This window comes from Neofelis nebulosa, chromosome 15 (genome assembly GCF_028018385.1).
Source record: "Neofelis nebulosa isolate mNeoNeb1 chromosome 15, mNeoNeb1.pri, whole genome shotgun sequence".
Taxonomy (NCBI): Eukaryota; Metazoa; Chordata; class Mammalia; order Carnivora; family Felidae; genus Neofelis; species Neofelis nebulosa.
This window is the reverse complement of record NC_080796.1, coordinates 48,624,674-48,640,313: the sequence shown is the minus strand read 5'-3', so window position 1 is coordinate 48,640,313 and position 15,640 is coordinate 48,624,674. Positions and strand designations below refer to the sequence as shown.

The 15,640-nt window shown below is 49.2% G+C and overlaps 1 protein-coding gene across 9 annotated transcripts in view; it reads right to left on the bottom strand.

The window, feature by feature from the left end:
- ATP2B4 (ATPase plasma membrane Ca2+ transporting 4) overlaps positions 1–15,640 on the bottom strand; it is a 98,368-nt gene that overhangs the window by 19,030 nt on the left and 63,698 nt on the right. For all 9 annotated transcript variants that reach the window (XM_058701352.1, XM_058701353.1, XM_058701359.1 and 6 more), the window contains 8 exons: positions 15,304–15,465; positions 11,837–12,051; positions 11,262–11,504; positions 10,487–10,728; positions 6,908–7,139; positions 5,795–5,974; positions 4,616–4,703; positions 2,721–2,827 (listed from right to left, as the gene is read on the bottom strand). In XM_058701352.1, the coding sequence (XP_058557335.1) occupies positions 2,721–2,827; positions 4,616–4,703; positions 5,795–5,974; positions 6,908–7,139; positions 10,487–10,728; positions 11,262–11,504; positions 11,837–12,051; positions 15,304–15,465 (1,469 nt within the window). The remainder of the gene's footprint in view (positions 1–2,720; positions 2,828–4,615; positions 4,704–5,794; positions 5,975–6,907; positions 7,140–10,486; positions 10,729–11,261; positions 11,505–11,836; positions 12,052–15,303; positions 15,466–15,640) is intronic.

Below are 15,640 nucleotides of genomic sequence, written 5' to 3'. Positions count from 1 at the left end.
GTAACTCTTCTAGACTGACGGTCAAAGCCCTCAACAGGTGAACTCGGATGGATTCATTCTCCAGCCTACTCCTATCTAATCTTTCTGCTCAAAACCCACTGGTTTATTCACAGTTCTCTGAATCTTTTATTCACTTCTTGAATATAGACTTCTACTTACACCATTTCCTTAAACCTGGAACATCCTCCTTTCTCATCCATTTAAATCTCATCGGTTGTCAATGGTCCTTGCAATTAAGCCCTACTTGCTTTGCAAAACCATCCCTAACACCACCGGCCCATACTTCTATCCCAAGTCTTGCAAATCCTACAATCCACAGAGGAGAGTATTCATTACTTGGGCTTCTAGTAGTAGACGATTTTGTTCTCTTTACCAGGTAATAATATATTCCCTTTCGGATTGCAATAAACAAATACCTGTCATAGACTATACCAGTCGGTTTCCCCATCAAAAAGTTCTCTAATAAATCCACACAATGCCATAACATGCGCTGTAAAAAGGGGGAGAAAAAGGAAGGAGGACTCTATGTACTCACTACTATGGAATAATCTCCAGGTTACATGAAGTGAAAAAGCAATGCGGAAGAAAGAGTGTATGGTGTGTAAATAGATAACCATAGATAGTAGTATAGATAATATCACTCAGCTAAGAGAATGGGATACAAACATATTACGTGTTTGATTATGTTTTAAAGGAGCAAACAAAGGATACACCAAAAACAAGAGAAGTAAGTTACTTAGGGTTAAGAGGGGAGGAAACAGGGTGGAGGTGAGCAGAAGCTGGATTTCTTGGTGTAGACCTTGTTTTGTATATTTGACCTGAGAACTAGAGAACTACTTTATATGAGTATAAAACGAAATGAAGTTTAAAAAGCAATTTCCAAAAGGCAAAGCAACACGATATAAATGAACTGGTATAACCAGTTGGTAGCACAACTACACAAAGGAAAAATGTTCCAGGGGCGCCTGGGTGGCTCAGTCGGTTAAGCGTCCGACTTCGGCTCAGGTCATGATCTCGCGGTCCGTGGGTTCGAGCCCCGCGTCGGGCTCTGTGCTGACAGCTCAGAGCCTGGAGCCTCTTCAGATTCTGTGTCTTTCTCTCCCTCTCTGCCCCTCCCCCGCTCACACTGTCCCTTTCTGTCTCTCAAAAATAAACATTAAAAAAAAAATTTTAAAAAAAGTTCCAAACGACAGTTTGAAAGACATAGTCCCTTGATGGCAGAACCTGGTAGGATATACCTCCAGGATAAAAAAAAAGAACTGTAAGAAAGATCTTGAACTGTTTGTAGTAGAGTAATTGTATTATTATTGCTCTTTTGAGACTATCACCTATATTTTAGGGTAAAGCGAATTATGATTATGTTAATGACATTAGGATCAGAATTTTCAGCTTAAGAGATATAAATATAAAATCAAGGAAGTTAAATAAAATTAGCAAGTTAGAGTTCTATAATTCTAAATTTGCATTGGAAATACGAATATGGATTCATGAGGTATTTTACTTTAAAACAAAGAAACACAAAAACAAAAAAAGAGGCATAAAAGATATATTTCCTAGCTTTGCCCATTGAAAAGATCTAGAAACAAAGAATTACTCAGTAGTCAGGAACACCCTGACATGCAGACTGTGTTCTCTAAATACCATTTCTCACCAAAAAGCAGGACTCCTTTGAGAAATGGATGATTCCAGGCAGGACGAGAAATATGCATGATGATTCTGGAACCTTTTATCATGCCAGAAACCAAGTAAGGTATTAAAGACAATTGCCGTTGTATCTAAAGACCCAGCAATATTCATGAGGCTAATGATGGGTCAATGTGAATGTCAAAATAACAACAAGGGCAATGGATCAAAACACATCAAGTATACTTAAGTCCATGAGTTCATAATGGTATTAAAAAAATAGTTAAGTGGTTTTTTTTAAATACTTATTTTTGAGAGAGAGAGAGAGAGAGAGAGAGTGAGTAAACAGGGGAGGGGCACAGAGAGAGGGAGACATAAAATCCAAAGCAGGCTCCAGGCCCTGAGCTGTCAGCACAGAGCCCGACGCGGGGCTCGAACCCACGAACCGTGAGATCATGACCCGAGCCGATGTCGGATGCTTAACCGACTGAGCCACCCAGGTGTCCCTTTTGGTTGCTTTTAAAGAGAGCACCCCAAACACAGATTATTCTTGAATATCCTTCCACGGCTTAAAAAAATCACCAATAGTGCAATACATATGGGAGGCTTACAATCATAAGCTACTTGAGTGTGAGAATGACATTTGCAATCCGGGGGTTTCTACATTTGCTGGAATGTCAGAATGAACCAGTGTGCCTGCTAGGAAAAGCCAAACATTTCTGGGACCCACCCATGTGCTACTGAATCAAGATATCCAAATGTGGAACCTTGGGATATGCGATTTTAAATAAACTCTCCAAGTGCTTCTGATGCGCTTGGCCTCACGAGCGTAAAGCAGAGTGATGAACAGTGCTGGCGAAGGAATACGTGCTTGATACGTCATGGTTTCCCTGCCTGTGTCGTCTAGTCTTCACCCTTGATGGCTCTCCCACTACACATACTCTCACTGGCTGGGTCGTTAGGACAGACAGAGTCAGAAAAAAGAGCGCAGTGTGGGACGTGGAGGCACGGGAAGCGGCAGGCTAAAGAAGCCTGTCCTGGCTTCCTGATGGAGAAGGCAGCTTGCAGGCAGAGAGCCGGTGTACTGAGCTGCTTACCATGGCAAAGCCAACATCTGCTTTCTTCAGGGCCGGCCCATCATTCGTGCCATCGCCAGTGACAGCCACCACCTGTCGCTGTTCCCCAATAGTGCTGTCGATGATGCCTGGGAGAAACAGACACACCCCGGTGAGTCCACATGGGCCATCTCAGTCCTCTGCTCCCCTCGAAGGTGCTTTTGGGGTTTTCCTCCCTGGTCCCTGCTACCACCTCCCTTTCTTTCCTTTCTTCTTTACGTTGTGGGTTACAAGCTCACTTGATAGCATGTTGAAAGTGTAACCATCCTTCTGAGCCCTGACAGATCTGTCAGTTCCTGAGAAGCTGCTACTGCTTTGCCTTGTTCTGTGCAGGCATCTGAGGTAAGGAAAGGCTAGAGGAGCACCTTGTCCAGCCTTCGATGTGACAGCAGGCACGTAAACACCGGTAATTTACAAATAGAAGTGCAGCTACTAGCTGAAAACAACCACAGGAAGGGGTGAAGACCAGGTGAGGTGGACTGATCCGGTCTTGGGCAGCCACTCTGGCAACGAGAGCAGACAGTGCACTCCTGCCCTCTGGTGGTCGGAGGAGAGCAGTGTCTCAGCCTCCAAGGCCAGGAGGCAAAGCACTTTGAAGAGGGAGGAGCAAAGGGCACAGTGACAGCCAGCCTGAAGCCACAGGTGGTATAGACTCAGAAGGCTGGAGAGCATCCAGATCATCTACGCCACTCCCATCACCCTCCAGAGGAGAAAACTGAAACCCAGAGAGAGGAAACGCCTTGCAGGGTCCCGAAGCCAGCTGGGGAAGCCCAGCCGTCCTTCCATTCCATCTCAGCCAGCGAGGGCCATGTGCTTCCTGAGCAGGAAGAGGAAGCAGAACAACGGGAGGGAAGAGTTAAAGCAGAAAATGATACTTCCCAGGAGGCTGGCTTCTTCCGGCCAAGGAGAAGACAGGAGAAAGATCGGGAGGTCAGAGTTGGGACACCAGCATGCACACACGTGCACACATCTACATGCACATACGTGATACCTGGATGCCTTTTCTCTGGCGTCCAGGCTGGTGTCCAAGTGCGAGTGTGTGTGTGTGTGTGTGTGTGTGTGTGTGTGTGTGAGACCAACTCCCTTTCTACTTTGTTCTTTCCTTCTTTCTTCTCTATGCTGGAGGTTCTACAGCATCACCCCAGGGCTGTGATTGTTTCACAGGTGGCACCTTGACCTATGAGTCTGTCTTTATCAGGTAGCCTGTGGCAGCCCAAGGGCCCTAAGGCAGCTGGTGTTTGGTGGAGAAGCCACCGGTTGAATTAAGGACAGAGACCTGGGGGTTGAACTGTACCACTTGCATTTACCAGTTGGCCAATTTGGGTAAGCTACTCGTCTTCCCAGCCTCGAACTTCCTTATGTGCAAAATGGGAATCATTTAACCTGCCCTGGTCGAATAAGGTATGGTGTCTATTTTATTTATTTATTTATTTATTTATTTATTTATTTATTAAAAAAAAAATTTTTTTTTTAACATTTATTCACCGGTGAGAGACAGACAGAGCACCGTGAGGGAGGGGCAGAGAGAGAGAGGGAGACACAGAACCTGAAGCAGGAGGCTCCAGGCTCTGAGCTGTCAGCACAGAGCCCAACGCGGGGCTCGAACCCACGAACCGCGAGATCGTGACCGGAGCCGAAGTCGGACGCTTAACCGACTGAGCCACCCAGGCGCCCCAAGACATGATGTTTAAAAACAACTTTATTATATGTGTTGACTACAGATGTTGGCTGAGCTGTCTGTTCCCCCCACGAGCTGGAGAGCGCTCCTGGGACCTTCCTGTTCAGGACAGGAGAGTTGCTTTGGCCAACGGTCCTCGTCTGCCCTGCCCCAGACTGCTGTCTTCTGCCCCAGGTACCTGGCCAGCAGCCAAGCTTACCTTTTACCAGGGTGTGCTTGTCAGTGGGGGACGATCGCGCCAAGACTCGAAGCTTAGGCCAGATCTTGTCCAGCTTCTCTTGCTCCACCTGCCAACGTGAGGCCACACCAGGTCAGGCAAGCCCAGAATAGTCATCCAGAAGAAGCTTACTTCTCCCCACGCTCTGAGATTCTGGGGGAGCTGGCATTCCACGGCCCATGGCGGCTGCTACCGTGGCCTCCACGGGACATGAGACATCCGGCTGAGTCTCCAAGGGCAGATTCATTGATGGTGACCATTCAGGCTCCACGTGTCTCTTTTTTCCTCCCGGTTCCCTACTGCGGAGCCAATCCCCTACTTCTTGGAGCCTTGACAGGAGGTGGGCAGGGGTTAGCTGTTGGCTCCAGGGGCTAACGTGCTTCTAAGGTCTTAGGTGTGGTTTCTATGTAGACCAGGAAGCTCTGGTCTGCTTCACACCCAGACCACATCCTTTTTTTTTTTTTTTTTTTTTTATTTATTTTTGGGACAGAGAGAGACAGAGCATGAATGGGGGAGGGGCAGAGAGAGAGGGAGACACAGAATCGGAAACAGGCTCCAGGCTCCGAGCCATCAGCCCAGAGCCTGACGCAGGGCTCGAACTCACGGACTGCGAGATCGTGACCTGGCTGAAGTCGGACGCTTAACCGACTGCGCCACCCAGGCGCCCTTTTTTTTTTTTTTTTATTTAACAGACCACATCCTCTTACAAACCTGTGCCAGCATTAGTCACGGGGTGGTGACACAGGAGGGTGAGGATGGAGGGAAATCAGTACAAAATCACTCCTTAACTGAAAAAAATCGGGAAGACGCGAAAAGTTAGCGAGGCTGTCTGAAAAGTTAGCTTATGAATGAAGATAACGAGGAGACAGGAAACTCGCAGTTTTACCCCCTGAGCAGCTTTGGTAGAAGGAACGTCTCGCTATGAATAGATTTTAGTTTAAAAACCACCCACTTGGCGGTACAACTCCTCACAGCTTCCCCTCCCTTCTCTATGGGCTGCTGCCCGATTCATGAAACCATTTAATAAAGCCGATTAGATCTTCCAAAAAAACAAAAACCAAACAAAAACAAACACACGACCACCACAACAAAAGCCAGCCGCTTTCTCCCGCGCGTCCCAGCTGCGCCACACGAGACCCAGGCTCCCCGGCCGCGACCCACCTCGCCCTTCTCGTTGCGGATAAGTCGGTTGAACTCTTTGCCTTCTAAGCACAAGAAGTCATCCCCAGGTGTGACAATGCCACATTTGGTGGCGATGGCCCGGGCTGTGTTGATGTTGTCACCGGTCACCATTCTGACAGTGATGCCAGCTTGTTTGCATTTGGCGATAGCGTCTGGGACCTATGGAGAGTAAGGCAAGGGGAAAGGAGGAGGTGGGGTGGTGAGGCCTGCTAGGCTGTCCCCGTTCAGGGTCCCTTCACTGTACACAGGAGACAGGTACCCCAGGAGAGTGCCACGGGGCACTGGCTACGTCCGGTCATTTTTATATTGTCCGGTGTCACCTCCCTTCTGTCCTACCCACGGTACTACATTTGGATTTGCCTTTTAGTGTAACTTGAGTTGAAGAGGAAATTTGCTTCAGGAGCTGGGTGTGAAAGCTTACTCTCCCTGCGATCTAGACTCCTTAGCAGGGCATATACACAGCCCTTTGAGATCTGGCCACTGTCTTCCTCCCCAGCAGACGTTTTTTGCCATTCTCCACCCCCCTGGCCCATACTCCAACCATATCAGTTCTTTGCAGTTTCCCCAATGCATGCTGCCCTCTCCTGCCTGGGGGCCTTGACAACTAACAGTCCATCTGTCTGAATTTCTTTCGAGCAGAGACTTTTTCCGATGCCTTAGCGTCTAGAATAGTGTTCAGCTACCCTAGGGGCGCTCAGCAAGAATGTGTTGCTTGAAAGAAGGCGGCTGGAGGCGGGGATGGTGTCCCAGTTAACTCAGCCTCCTGGCTGTTCTAGGTATCAAATCATAAGCTCAATGAAACCTATACTTCTCACCCCTCAGACGGCATTAACCATCAGAATGGCACGTTCTAGCAGTTCAGCACTCTAAAGCAGTTTTGTGAAGCTGGAAGCCTGGGAACATCTATCCCTGCAAGTGAGAAGCTGTTAGGTAACACGCCTGGGGTCACAGCTAGAAATGGAACCAGTACCCCAGTTCCTGTGACTCCTGGGTGGCTTTCCATTGGACCATGCTCAGCTTGCACACGCGCCAGGGGCTGTTGGAAGACTTCCGTTCACGTTTTCTTACCCTTTGGCCAAGCCAAAGCCTCACCTCTGGGCGCACGGGGTCCTCAATGCCCACCACCGCGACGCAGGTCAGTTCGGTGAGGATCTCACTCTCGTTGTCCCACGGGGGCTCTCCGTCATTGAAATCCCGGTAAGCTATGCAGATAGTTCGGAGGCCCTCGCAGGCCATGGGCTCGATGACAGTGCGCACTATCTCATCTCGGTCCTTGTTCTTGAATGGCACCACTTCCCCTTTCTTGTCCAGGATTCGGTTGCACCTGGGGAGGCACACGGTCAGGAAGCGGCACCCCGTCTCACCCAATATGTCTCTACGGTCACCTGCAGACATTCTGGCAACTGTTCTGAGGCCAGACACCGTTCTGAGGCCAGAAATCTCTCATCCCTCTCCCCCAGCTGAGTCCCTTCTTCCAAGGTGGGGAGGTGTGTAGGTGGATAAGGTCCACGTAAGCGGAAGGTGCGGTTCCCCCCTATCATCTGTCCCTACTCATATGTGAAGTCTTTTGGGGATCACCTGCTCTTTTGAACTTCTCAAAGGTGGAGAGACAGTTTTAATTCCCGTGACCTAGGATAGTACTCAGTGCATAGGGCGTGTTCCACGGGAATGTGCTCATTGTTTGTTTTTTACAAACTGAAGGTTTGCAGCAACCCTGCAGCCAGCAAGTCTGTTGGCACCAATTTTCTAACGGCATTTGCCCACTTCCTGTCTCTGAGTTACGTTTGGGTAAGTTTCACAATACTTTAAACCTTTTCGTTATTATTATATTTGCTATGGTGATCTGTGACCAGTGAGCTTTGATGTTACTGTTGTAATTGTTTTGGGACATCAAGAGTCGCGCGCATGTAAGACAGCAAATTTAATCGATAATGTTGTGTGTGTTCTGACTCCACTGCCCAGCTCTTTCCCCTTCTCTCTCCCTATCCCCTGAGAGACAACAATATTGAAATTAGGCCACTGATAACTCTACAGTGGCCTCTAAGTGCTCAAGTGAAAGGGAGAGGTGCACATCTTTCACTTTAAATCAGAACCTAGAAATGATTAGGCTCGATGAGGAAGGCAGGTGGAAAGCCGAGAGAGGCTGAATGTTAGGCCTCTTGTGCCAAATAGCCAAGCTGTGAATGCAAAGGAAAGGTTCTTAGAAGAAACGAAAAGTACTGTTTCCGCAAAACCCAAGTGGTACTCGCGTGAAACAGCCTTGTTGCTGATATGGAGCAAGTCTGAACGGTCTGGATAGAAGACGAAACCAGCCACAACGGCCCCATAAACCAAAGCCGAATCCAGAGCAAGGCCCTAACTCTCTTAAATTTTATCAAGGCTAAGAGAGGTGAAAAAGCTGCAGAAGAAAAGTCTGAAGATAGCAGAGGTTGGGTCATGAGGTCTAAGGAAAGCGGAGATCTCCGTGATATAAAAATGGAAGTGCTGATGTAGACTAACGGTGTTGGGAAAACTAGACAGCCACATGCAGCGAGTTCTCCAGAAGGACTAGCTCAGATGGTTAACGAAGGCGGCTACACTGAACAGCAGCTTTTCCGTGTAGACGCAACAGCCTCATACTGTAAGAAGATGCCATCCAGGACTTTCACAGCTAGAGAGAAGTCAGTGCCTGGGTTCCAAAGTTTCAAAGGACAGCTTTACTTGCTCGTTAGTGGCTAATGCAGCTGGTGACTTTACATTGAGGCCAATGCTCGCTTACCATTCTGAAAATCCCAGGGCCCTGAAGAATTATGCTAAATCTACTCTGTCTGTGCTCTCTACACGGAACAACAAAGCTTGGATGGCAGCACATCTGTTTATAACAAGGCCTACTGAATATTTTAAGTCCACCGTTGAGAGCTGCTGCCCAGAAAAAGACTCCTTTGAAAATATGGCTGCTCATTGACAATACACCTGGTCACCCAGGAACTCTGATGGGGATGTCCAACGAGATTAATGTTGTTTTCATGCCTGCTAACACAACATCCATTCTGCAGCCCATGAATCAAGGAGTAATTTCGACTTTCAAGGCTTATTATTTTTAAGAAACACATTTTGTAAGGTTATCGATAGAGATTCCTCTGGTGGACCTGGGCAAAGTAAATGGAAACCTCCTTCCAAATGCCATTAAGAACATTCATGATTTATGGGAAGAGGCCTGCATATCAACATGAACAGCAGTTTGGAAGCAATTGATTCCAACCCTCATGGATGACTTTGACCCTCAGGGTTCGAGACTTTAGGGGAGGAATTCATTGCAGATGTGGTGGAAAGAGCAAGAGAAATGGAAGGAGCAGTGGAGCCTGAAGATGGGACTGAATGACTGTGATCTCGCGATCAAACACGGACAGATGAGGAGTTGCTTCTAGCGGATGAGCAAAGAAAATTTCTTGAGATGGAACCTACTCTTGATGAAGATGCCGTGAAGATCGTTGAATCACAATAAAGGATTCAGAATTGTGCATAAGCTTAGTTGATAAAGCAGTGGCAGGGTTTGAGGGGAAGTAACTCTAATTCTGAAAGAAGTTTTACTGTGGGTAAAATGCTATCAAATAGCATCTCTATATAGCATCTCATGCTATAGAGAAATTGTTCATGAAAAGAGCCAATCTATGCGGCACACTTCACTGTCCTATTTTAAGAAACTGCCACAGCCACCCCAACCTTCAGCACCCACCGCCCTGATCAGTCAGCAGTCGTCAACATCGAGGAAAGACCCTCCACGAGCAGAAACATTATGATCACTAGGGGCGCCTGGGTGGCTCAGTCAGTTGCGCTTCCAACTCTTAATTTCGGCTCAGGTCATGAGCTCACGGTTCATGGGATTGAGTCCTGCGTCAGGCGCTGCGCAGAGCCCGCTTGGGATTTTTTCTCTCCCTCTCTCTCTGCCCCTCCCTAACTCATGCACGCGTGCACACACACTCTCTCTGTCTCAAAATAAATCAATAAACGTGAAAAAAAATAAAAAAAAAAGATTATGATCACTAAAGCTCAGATGATGGTTAGCATTTTTTTAGCAATAAAGTACTTACAAAATAAATTATGTTATTTTTTTTTTATATATATATATACATCATGCTATGGCACCCTCAATAGACTCCAGTCTAGTGTAAGCATGAGCTGTAAATGCCCTGGGGAATCAAAAAGATTCATTTGCCTCACTCTGTTGTGGCGATCTAGATCCGAACTCGCAACGTCTCTGACGTAGGCCAAAGTTACACTGAACCATTTAATCATAGGAACCCCATGGGCATTAATCTCTGTTTTCAGGCTAGCAAACGAGAGCTTGGATCATTGCGGTCTGAATCCTGGCTGTGCCACTCTTAGCTGTTATCACCTTGAGCAAGTTACTTCACCTCCTGGGACCTCTGTTTTCTCATCCGTAAAGGGGGGATAACAACAGTATCTGCTGCACTGAGCTGTGAAGACTAAACGCAACAGGCCACCCGAAGGCACGTGAAAACTGCGTGGCTCGAGCAAGCGCTCAGATATGGGTTCTGCGGTCACCGCCCCAAAGCGGGGCTCACGTATCATTCGGCGGGGCTCAGCACGGCGCGGGTTGCCCGGACCTTCCGGGGGGGGGGGTGGGGGAGGATTTCGCAGGGAAGGAGAAGCGGGGAAGGAAGTGCTCACTTGCGCAAGATGATCTCCGAGGCGCCCTTGCTGTACATGCGGTAGCCCCCGCTGGGCTTCTCGATGACCGTGCTCATGGATTTGCGCACCGAGTTGAAGGTATACACCTTGTAGAGCTTCTCCTCGGGCACCTCATTGCGCACCGCATGGTAATCCTGCTTCAGGTCTGTGACAAAGCCCAGCAGAGCACATTCGGTCTTGCTGCCCACCTGCCGCGGCAGACCTCCCTCCTTCTCTGGAGGCTGAGAGAAAAATCATACGTGGCATTTGAGTAACGGGCCTCGACTAGGGAGAGAGCTGAGGAAGGAAAGGACAAAACTTTCATGCGTTTTCTTCCCAAGGGTAAGCGGGTGGTGGGCAGTGGCGACTGTGGTCGCTGGGCCATCCGGGGCTCAGTTTACCCTGGGGGCGGTGCTGGTATCTCACCCTGTGCGGGTCTCATACTAACCCCCTCTCTGAGTTTCTGGGCAATGTGTACTTTCCTCCTGGTAAGCCCAATTCCGCTACCAGCACGAGGTCTCTTCCAGAGATTCCGCCCTCAGATGGTGCCTGGTGGGCGCTTCATGGCCGTAGATTTCTACCTGCCTCCCAACCTCCGCTCTCCTCCCATGGATCATTCCCTAGTCACGCCAAACACGTTCAGTGAGGAGTAGGAAACGTGACGGGGGATGGCAATTCAGGCAGAACAAACAAGAGAAAATTGCTCTGTCCAGAGAAGATTGACGGTCCCTTCCGACCACCCCGTCCGAAGTGTCCAGGCAAAGGGAGAGCTTACCAGAATCTTGGAGGTATAGGCACTGTTGATAGAAATGCCATTGACAATAAGGTCCAGGACCTTGGGCAGGAGGACATCAGGGCTCGGGATCTGATGGTAATGGGTGTCTCCAATATAAGCCTGTACCACGGTCATGCGGTTCATGGTCAACGTGCCGGTCTTATCAGAGCAAATGGCTGTGGCGTTGCCCATTGTCTCACAAGCATCCAGGTGCCGCACCAGGTTATTGTCTTTCATCATTTTCTACAAAGGAGATGAGAGCAGACTTGAGAGGGGACCGAATACAAGTTAAAGGCCATGTTTCAGCCAACATGTCTCCACCTCTCATCCTCTTGTTGGCACAAAAACGCAGGATACCATTGTTGCGAATCCTCTTTAGATTCCACTGGCTTCCCGAAACACTGATGCGGCTGATCAAGAGGGTCTTTCACCTGTGAGCAGTGCCAGCGGCCTCTGCCCCTGCCAGGTGCCACGCAGGGTCTGTGGAGATGGCCCGGCCTTTCACCCCAGGCTACACGGCGCCCTCCCTTCCCATCTCTGTCCTGAAAGAAGAGCCAGCCTCGTTCCCGTCTCACCTTCACGGAGTAGGCCAGGGAAATGGTGACAGCCAGCGGCAGCCCCTCTGGCACAGCCACCACCAGCACAGTGATGCCGATGATGAAGAACTTGACAAAGTACTGGATGTAGATGGGAGTGCACTCGGGCAGCCACGCTCTGCGGTGGATCACGAAGTTGTCAATCACAAAGTACAGGATCAGGATGAGAACCGTGAAGGCAGACATGATGAGGCCTGTCCGGGAAACAAGTCACATGAACCCAGGCTCCAGGGCCTTCCCGGGGCCCTAGCCAGAGGTGGGCTGGCAGAAGTTAGAGGCTTTGCTACCAGTGTTTAGAACCACTCCCTCTAGGGAGTCGTACCCAGATCCCCTATCCATTCTCTGTTGCTTATACATTACTGTGCAGGGGAAAAGACTCTGGTTTTGTCTCCCACAGACACAGGCTCTAGTCTCGGCCCTGCGCTAACCGGACTCGTGGCTTTGTCCCTCTCTGGGCCTGTTTCCTCATTCATAAACAAGGAGTTGGTCTAGCTTTCTGTTTTCTTTTGGGCAAGGTCATCTAATACTTTCTGTTTTTTATTTTTATTTATATTTTTTAAAACTTACATCCAAATTAGTTAGCAGAGAGTGCAGCACTGACTTCGCGAGTAGATTCCTTAGGGCCCCTCCCCCATTTAGCCCATCCCCCCTCCCACACCCCCTCCAGCGACCCTCAGTTTGTTCTCCATATTTATGAGTCTCTTCCGTTTTGTCCCCCCTCCCTGTTTTTATATTATTTTTGTTTCCCTTCCCTTACGTTCATCTGTTTTGCCTCTTTAAGTCCTCAAATGAGTGAAGTCATACGATCTTTGTCTTTCTCTGACTGACTTCACTTAGCATAATACCCTCCAGTTCCATCCACGTAGTTGCAGGTCTGGTTTTCTAAAACAGCATTTTATTGGGGTGCCTGAGTGGCTCAGTCAGTTGAGGGTTTGACTCTTGATTTTGGCTCAGGTCATAATCCCAGGGTCATGGGATCGAGCCCCACGTCGGGCTCTGCGCCGAGTGAAGGGCCTGCTTAGGATTCTCTCCCTCTTTCTCTGCCCCTCCCGTGTGCGTGCACATGTGCTTTCTCTCTCTCCCTCTCTCAAAACACACACACACACACACACACACACACAAACAAACCCCAAAAAACAAAAACCCAGCATTTTATGACTCTATCTCAGACCTACCCTCTTTCCACAATTCATAACGTAGTGACTGTATCTGCCTACTTCCTAGTAGTTTATCAATTTGGGTTTCTCCCCTATCAATTCATGACTTGTTCACAGCGATGTCCCTAAGGTCACCTGCATGACTAACTTTCAGAACAGTGTTTCCTGACCTTTGTCTTGACACGGCATAGAGAGGAGATGACAATAATTTGTATGTTTACAACAAGCAAATATTTCTATAGTGCTTGCTATAGGCCAGGTAAGCACCTCACGTATACTGACCCATTTAATCCTCACGAAACCCCTGTGAGGTAAGTTACTATGATCATCCCCTTTCATGGGGAAATCAAGGCACAGAGAGGTGTTTTTTTTTTTAAAGAAGATCAAAACAAAATTATGATCTTCAAATTTTATTTATTTATTTATTTCGTTCATGATAAGTGTACTCTTTAATCCCCATCACCTATTTCACCTATCCCCTCACCCCCTTCCCCACAGAGAGTTTTCTGGAATGGACACTGGCTGGGGGACCAACTATTCTGGTTTGCCTGAGGCTGTGCAGTTCCCTGGGATGTGGGACTTTCAGAGCTAAAATCAAGACAGTCCCAAGCCAACGGGGACAGCTGGTCACCTACAACACTGATGTAAACGGAAGAATCTTTTCAAGGTCAGAAAGCACCTGGCCCGGGTGCTGTCTGGCCACTCTGAAGGCTGAGGGAATCACTATCCGGGCACCCTGCACCTCTCTGTGGCAAAATATCTGGGAAGAGCTTTGCTTCAAACCCCAGTCTAGTTTGGGTCTTTGCTTTTCCTGAGGGCCTAATGATTCAAGACCATCAGAGCAAGGCTAGAGGTGATTATACCAATAAAAGCATATTCTTTTGAGCTTTGCTTCAGCAGGGTCAGGGCTGATGTGAGGCAACCTGGGTGCGTAGGGCCCAAAATTTAAGGAAGTGCTCCCTCCCAGGGTGGCACATTGCCTCGCCCGACTCCCGGCCTAGCTTGATATGTAAACTAAAACAAGAGAGGAGACCCGGTGGCCGGCCCACCAGGTAGCTCGCACTCCCTAAAGAGCAGGGCAGGGATCCGGAGGACAATAGAAGGGGTTAGGCGGGGTCTGTTTAATGTTTCACACCTATGCACCAGGCTCAGGAACGTGATTCCACACCCGCAATTCATCTCATCCATGTACAGTTTATACGCGAGAGATGTCACAGTGGTCAAAATCAGCCGGGTACTAGAACTGAAAGGATAGGGCTAGACTAATGCGGTCCAGCAGAACTCTCTGCGATGCTTCAAACGTTCGCTGCATGGGCTGTCCTATAAGGTAGCCACGACCTGAGCGTGGACATTGACCAACTGAACTCAGGCTGATGTGACCAAGGAACCGAATGTTTAACTGTATTTGATTGTCAGTCGATGTAAGCGGGAACAACCACACAGGGTTAATGGCTCCGGTAGCGGACCGCAAACCTTCTGGCTCCCCAGTGTGTGGTCAGCCCATCGGCGGCACTGGCATCGCCTGGGGGCTTGTCAGAGATGCAGACTCTCAGGCCCCGACCTCCTGACTCAGAATCTACGATTTAACCAGGTTCCGGGTGAATTGTCCACATAGAACGTACTGGTCTAGCCTCTGATTGTGGTAAAGAGAGGGGTGGGGTCAGAAGATAATTAAACAGTGGGACAAGACAGTACCTGGAGGGCTCTGCCCACTGAAGGCGCAATATTCCTTCTGTTTCCTCCTCCAGCCCCGCCACCCGCCTCCCCCCCCCCCCCCCCCCTTAACCCCCAACAGAAGGTAGAGGGAGAATGTAGAGGCAGTCTGGAAAGAGCCTCTCCAACCACAGGCTTCCTTTTTCCTCCAGTCCTTACTCTGAACTTACTGTCCTGTGCCTGGCCAGATGCTAGGACCACACTCGGGAACTGCCTCCAGGAAACAGGAGCCTTCTCTGCCCTTAAGGAATGTATAAGTCAATACACGAAACAGGTGGGTGGTTACCAGTCTTCCGTCTCCCTGAAGTAAATCTCCCCTGTGTGACAGAAGTTCTTTATTTCCCACTTGGCGGCAAGAGACCATGGGGCCTTTAACCCTCGCACGCTTCTCCCTGGAAAGGCCCAGGGAGTGGCCGGAGGGTGGCAGGGAGAGGGGGCCTACTCCCTGGGCTGCACGAGCCCCTTGGAAGTTTCGGCTTCTTTCTGCCGGCCCGGTTGGTAGGTACAGAAGGGAGACAGGGAGGCCAGGATCCAGAACAGCACTAACGAACAACAAGAAGCCGCCGCCCTACTCACCAGCTTTCCCGATCTGAACAGCCAAGCGCGTCAGCTTGCCCTGCAGCACCGACTTCTCCTTTTTGGGCAGCTTGGCCGCCTTCTTCTCCTTCTCCTCGTTGTCGGTCCCCTCCTGGCTGTTGAGTGGCTGGATTTCCAGGGCCACCCCATCCTGAGTTTTTGCTAGGGTGCGCACAACAGAGAGGACAGGTGAACGCACAAGGTGACGGCAGCGAGTGGCAAGCACGTGAGAACCCCAACTCCTCTGTCTCCTTCCTGGAATCCACCTCGGACCCCCGATGTCGATTCTGACCACTCTCACCCCGTGCCAGACGGGGCACTTGCCTTGCACCCTCCA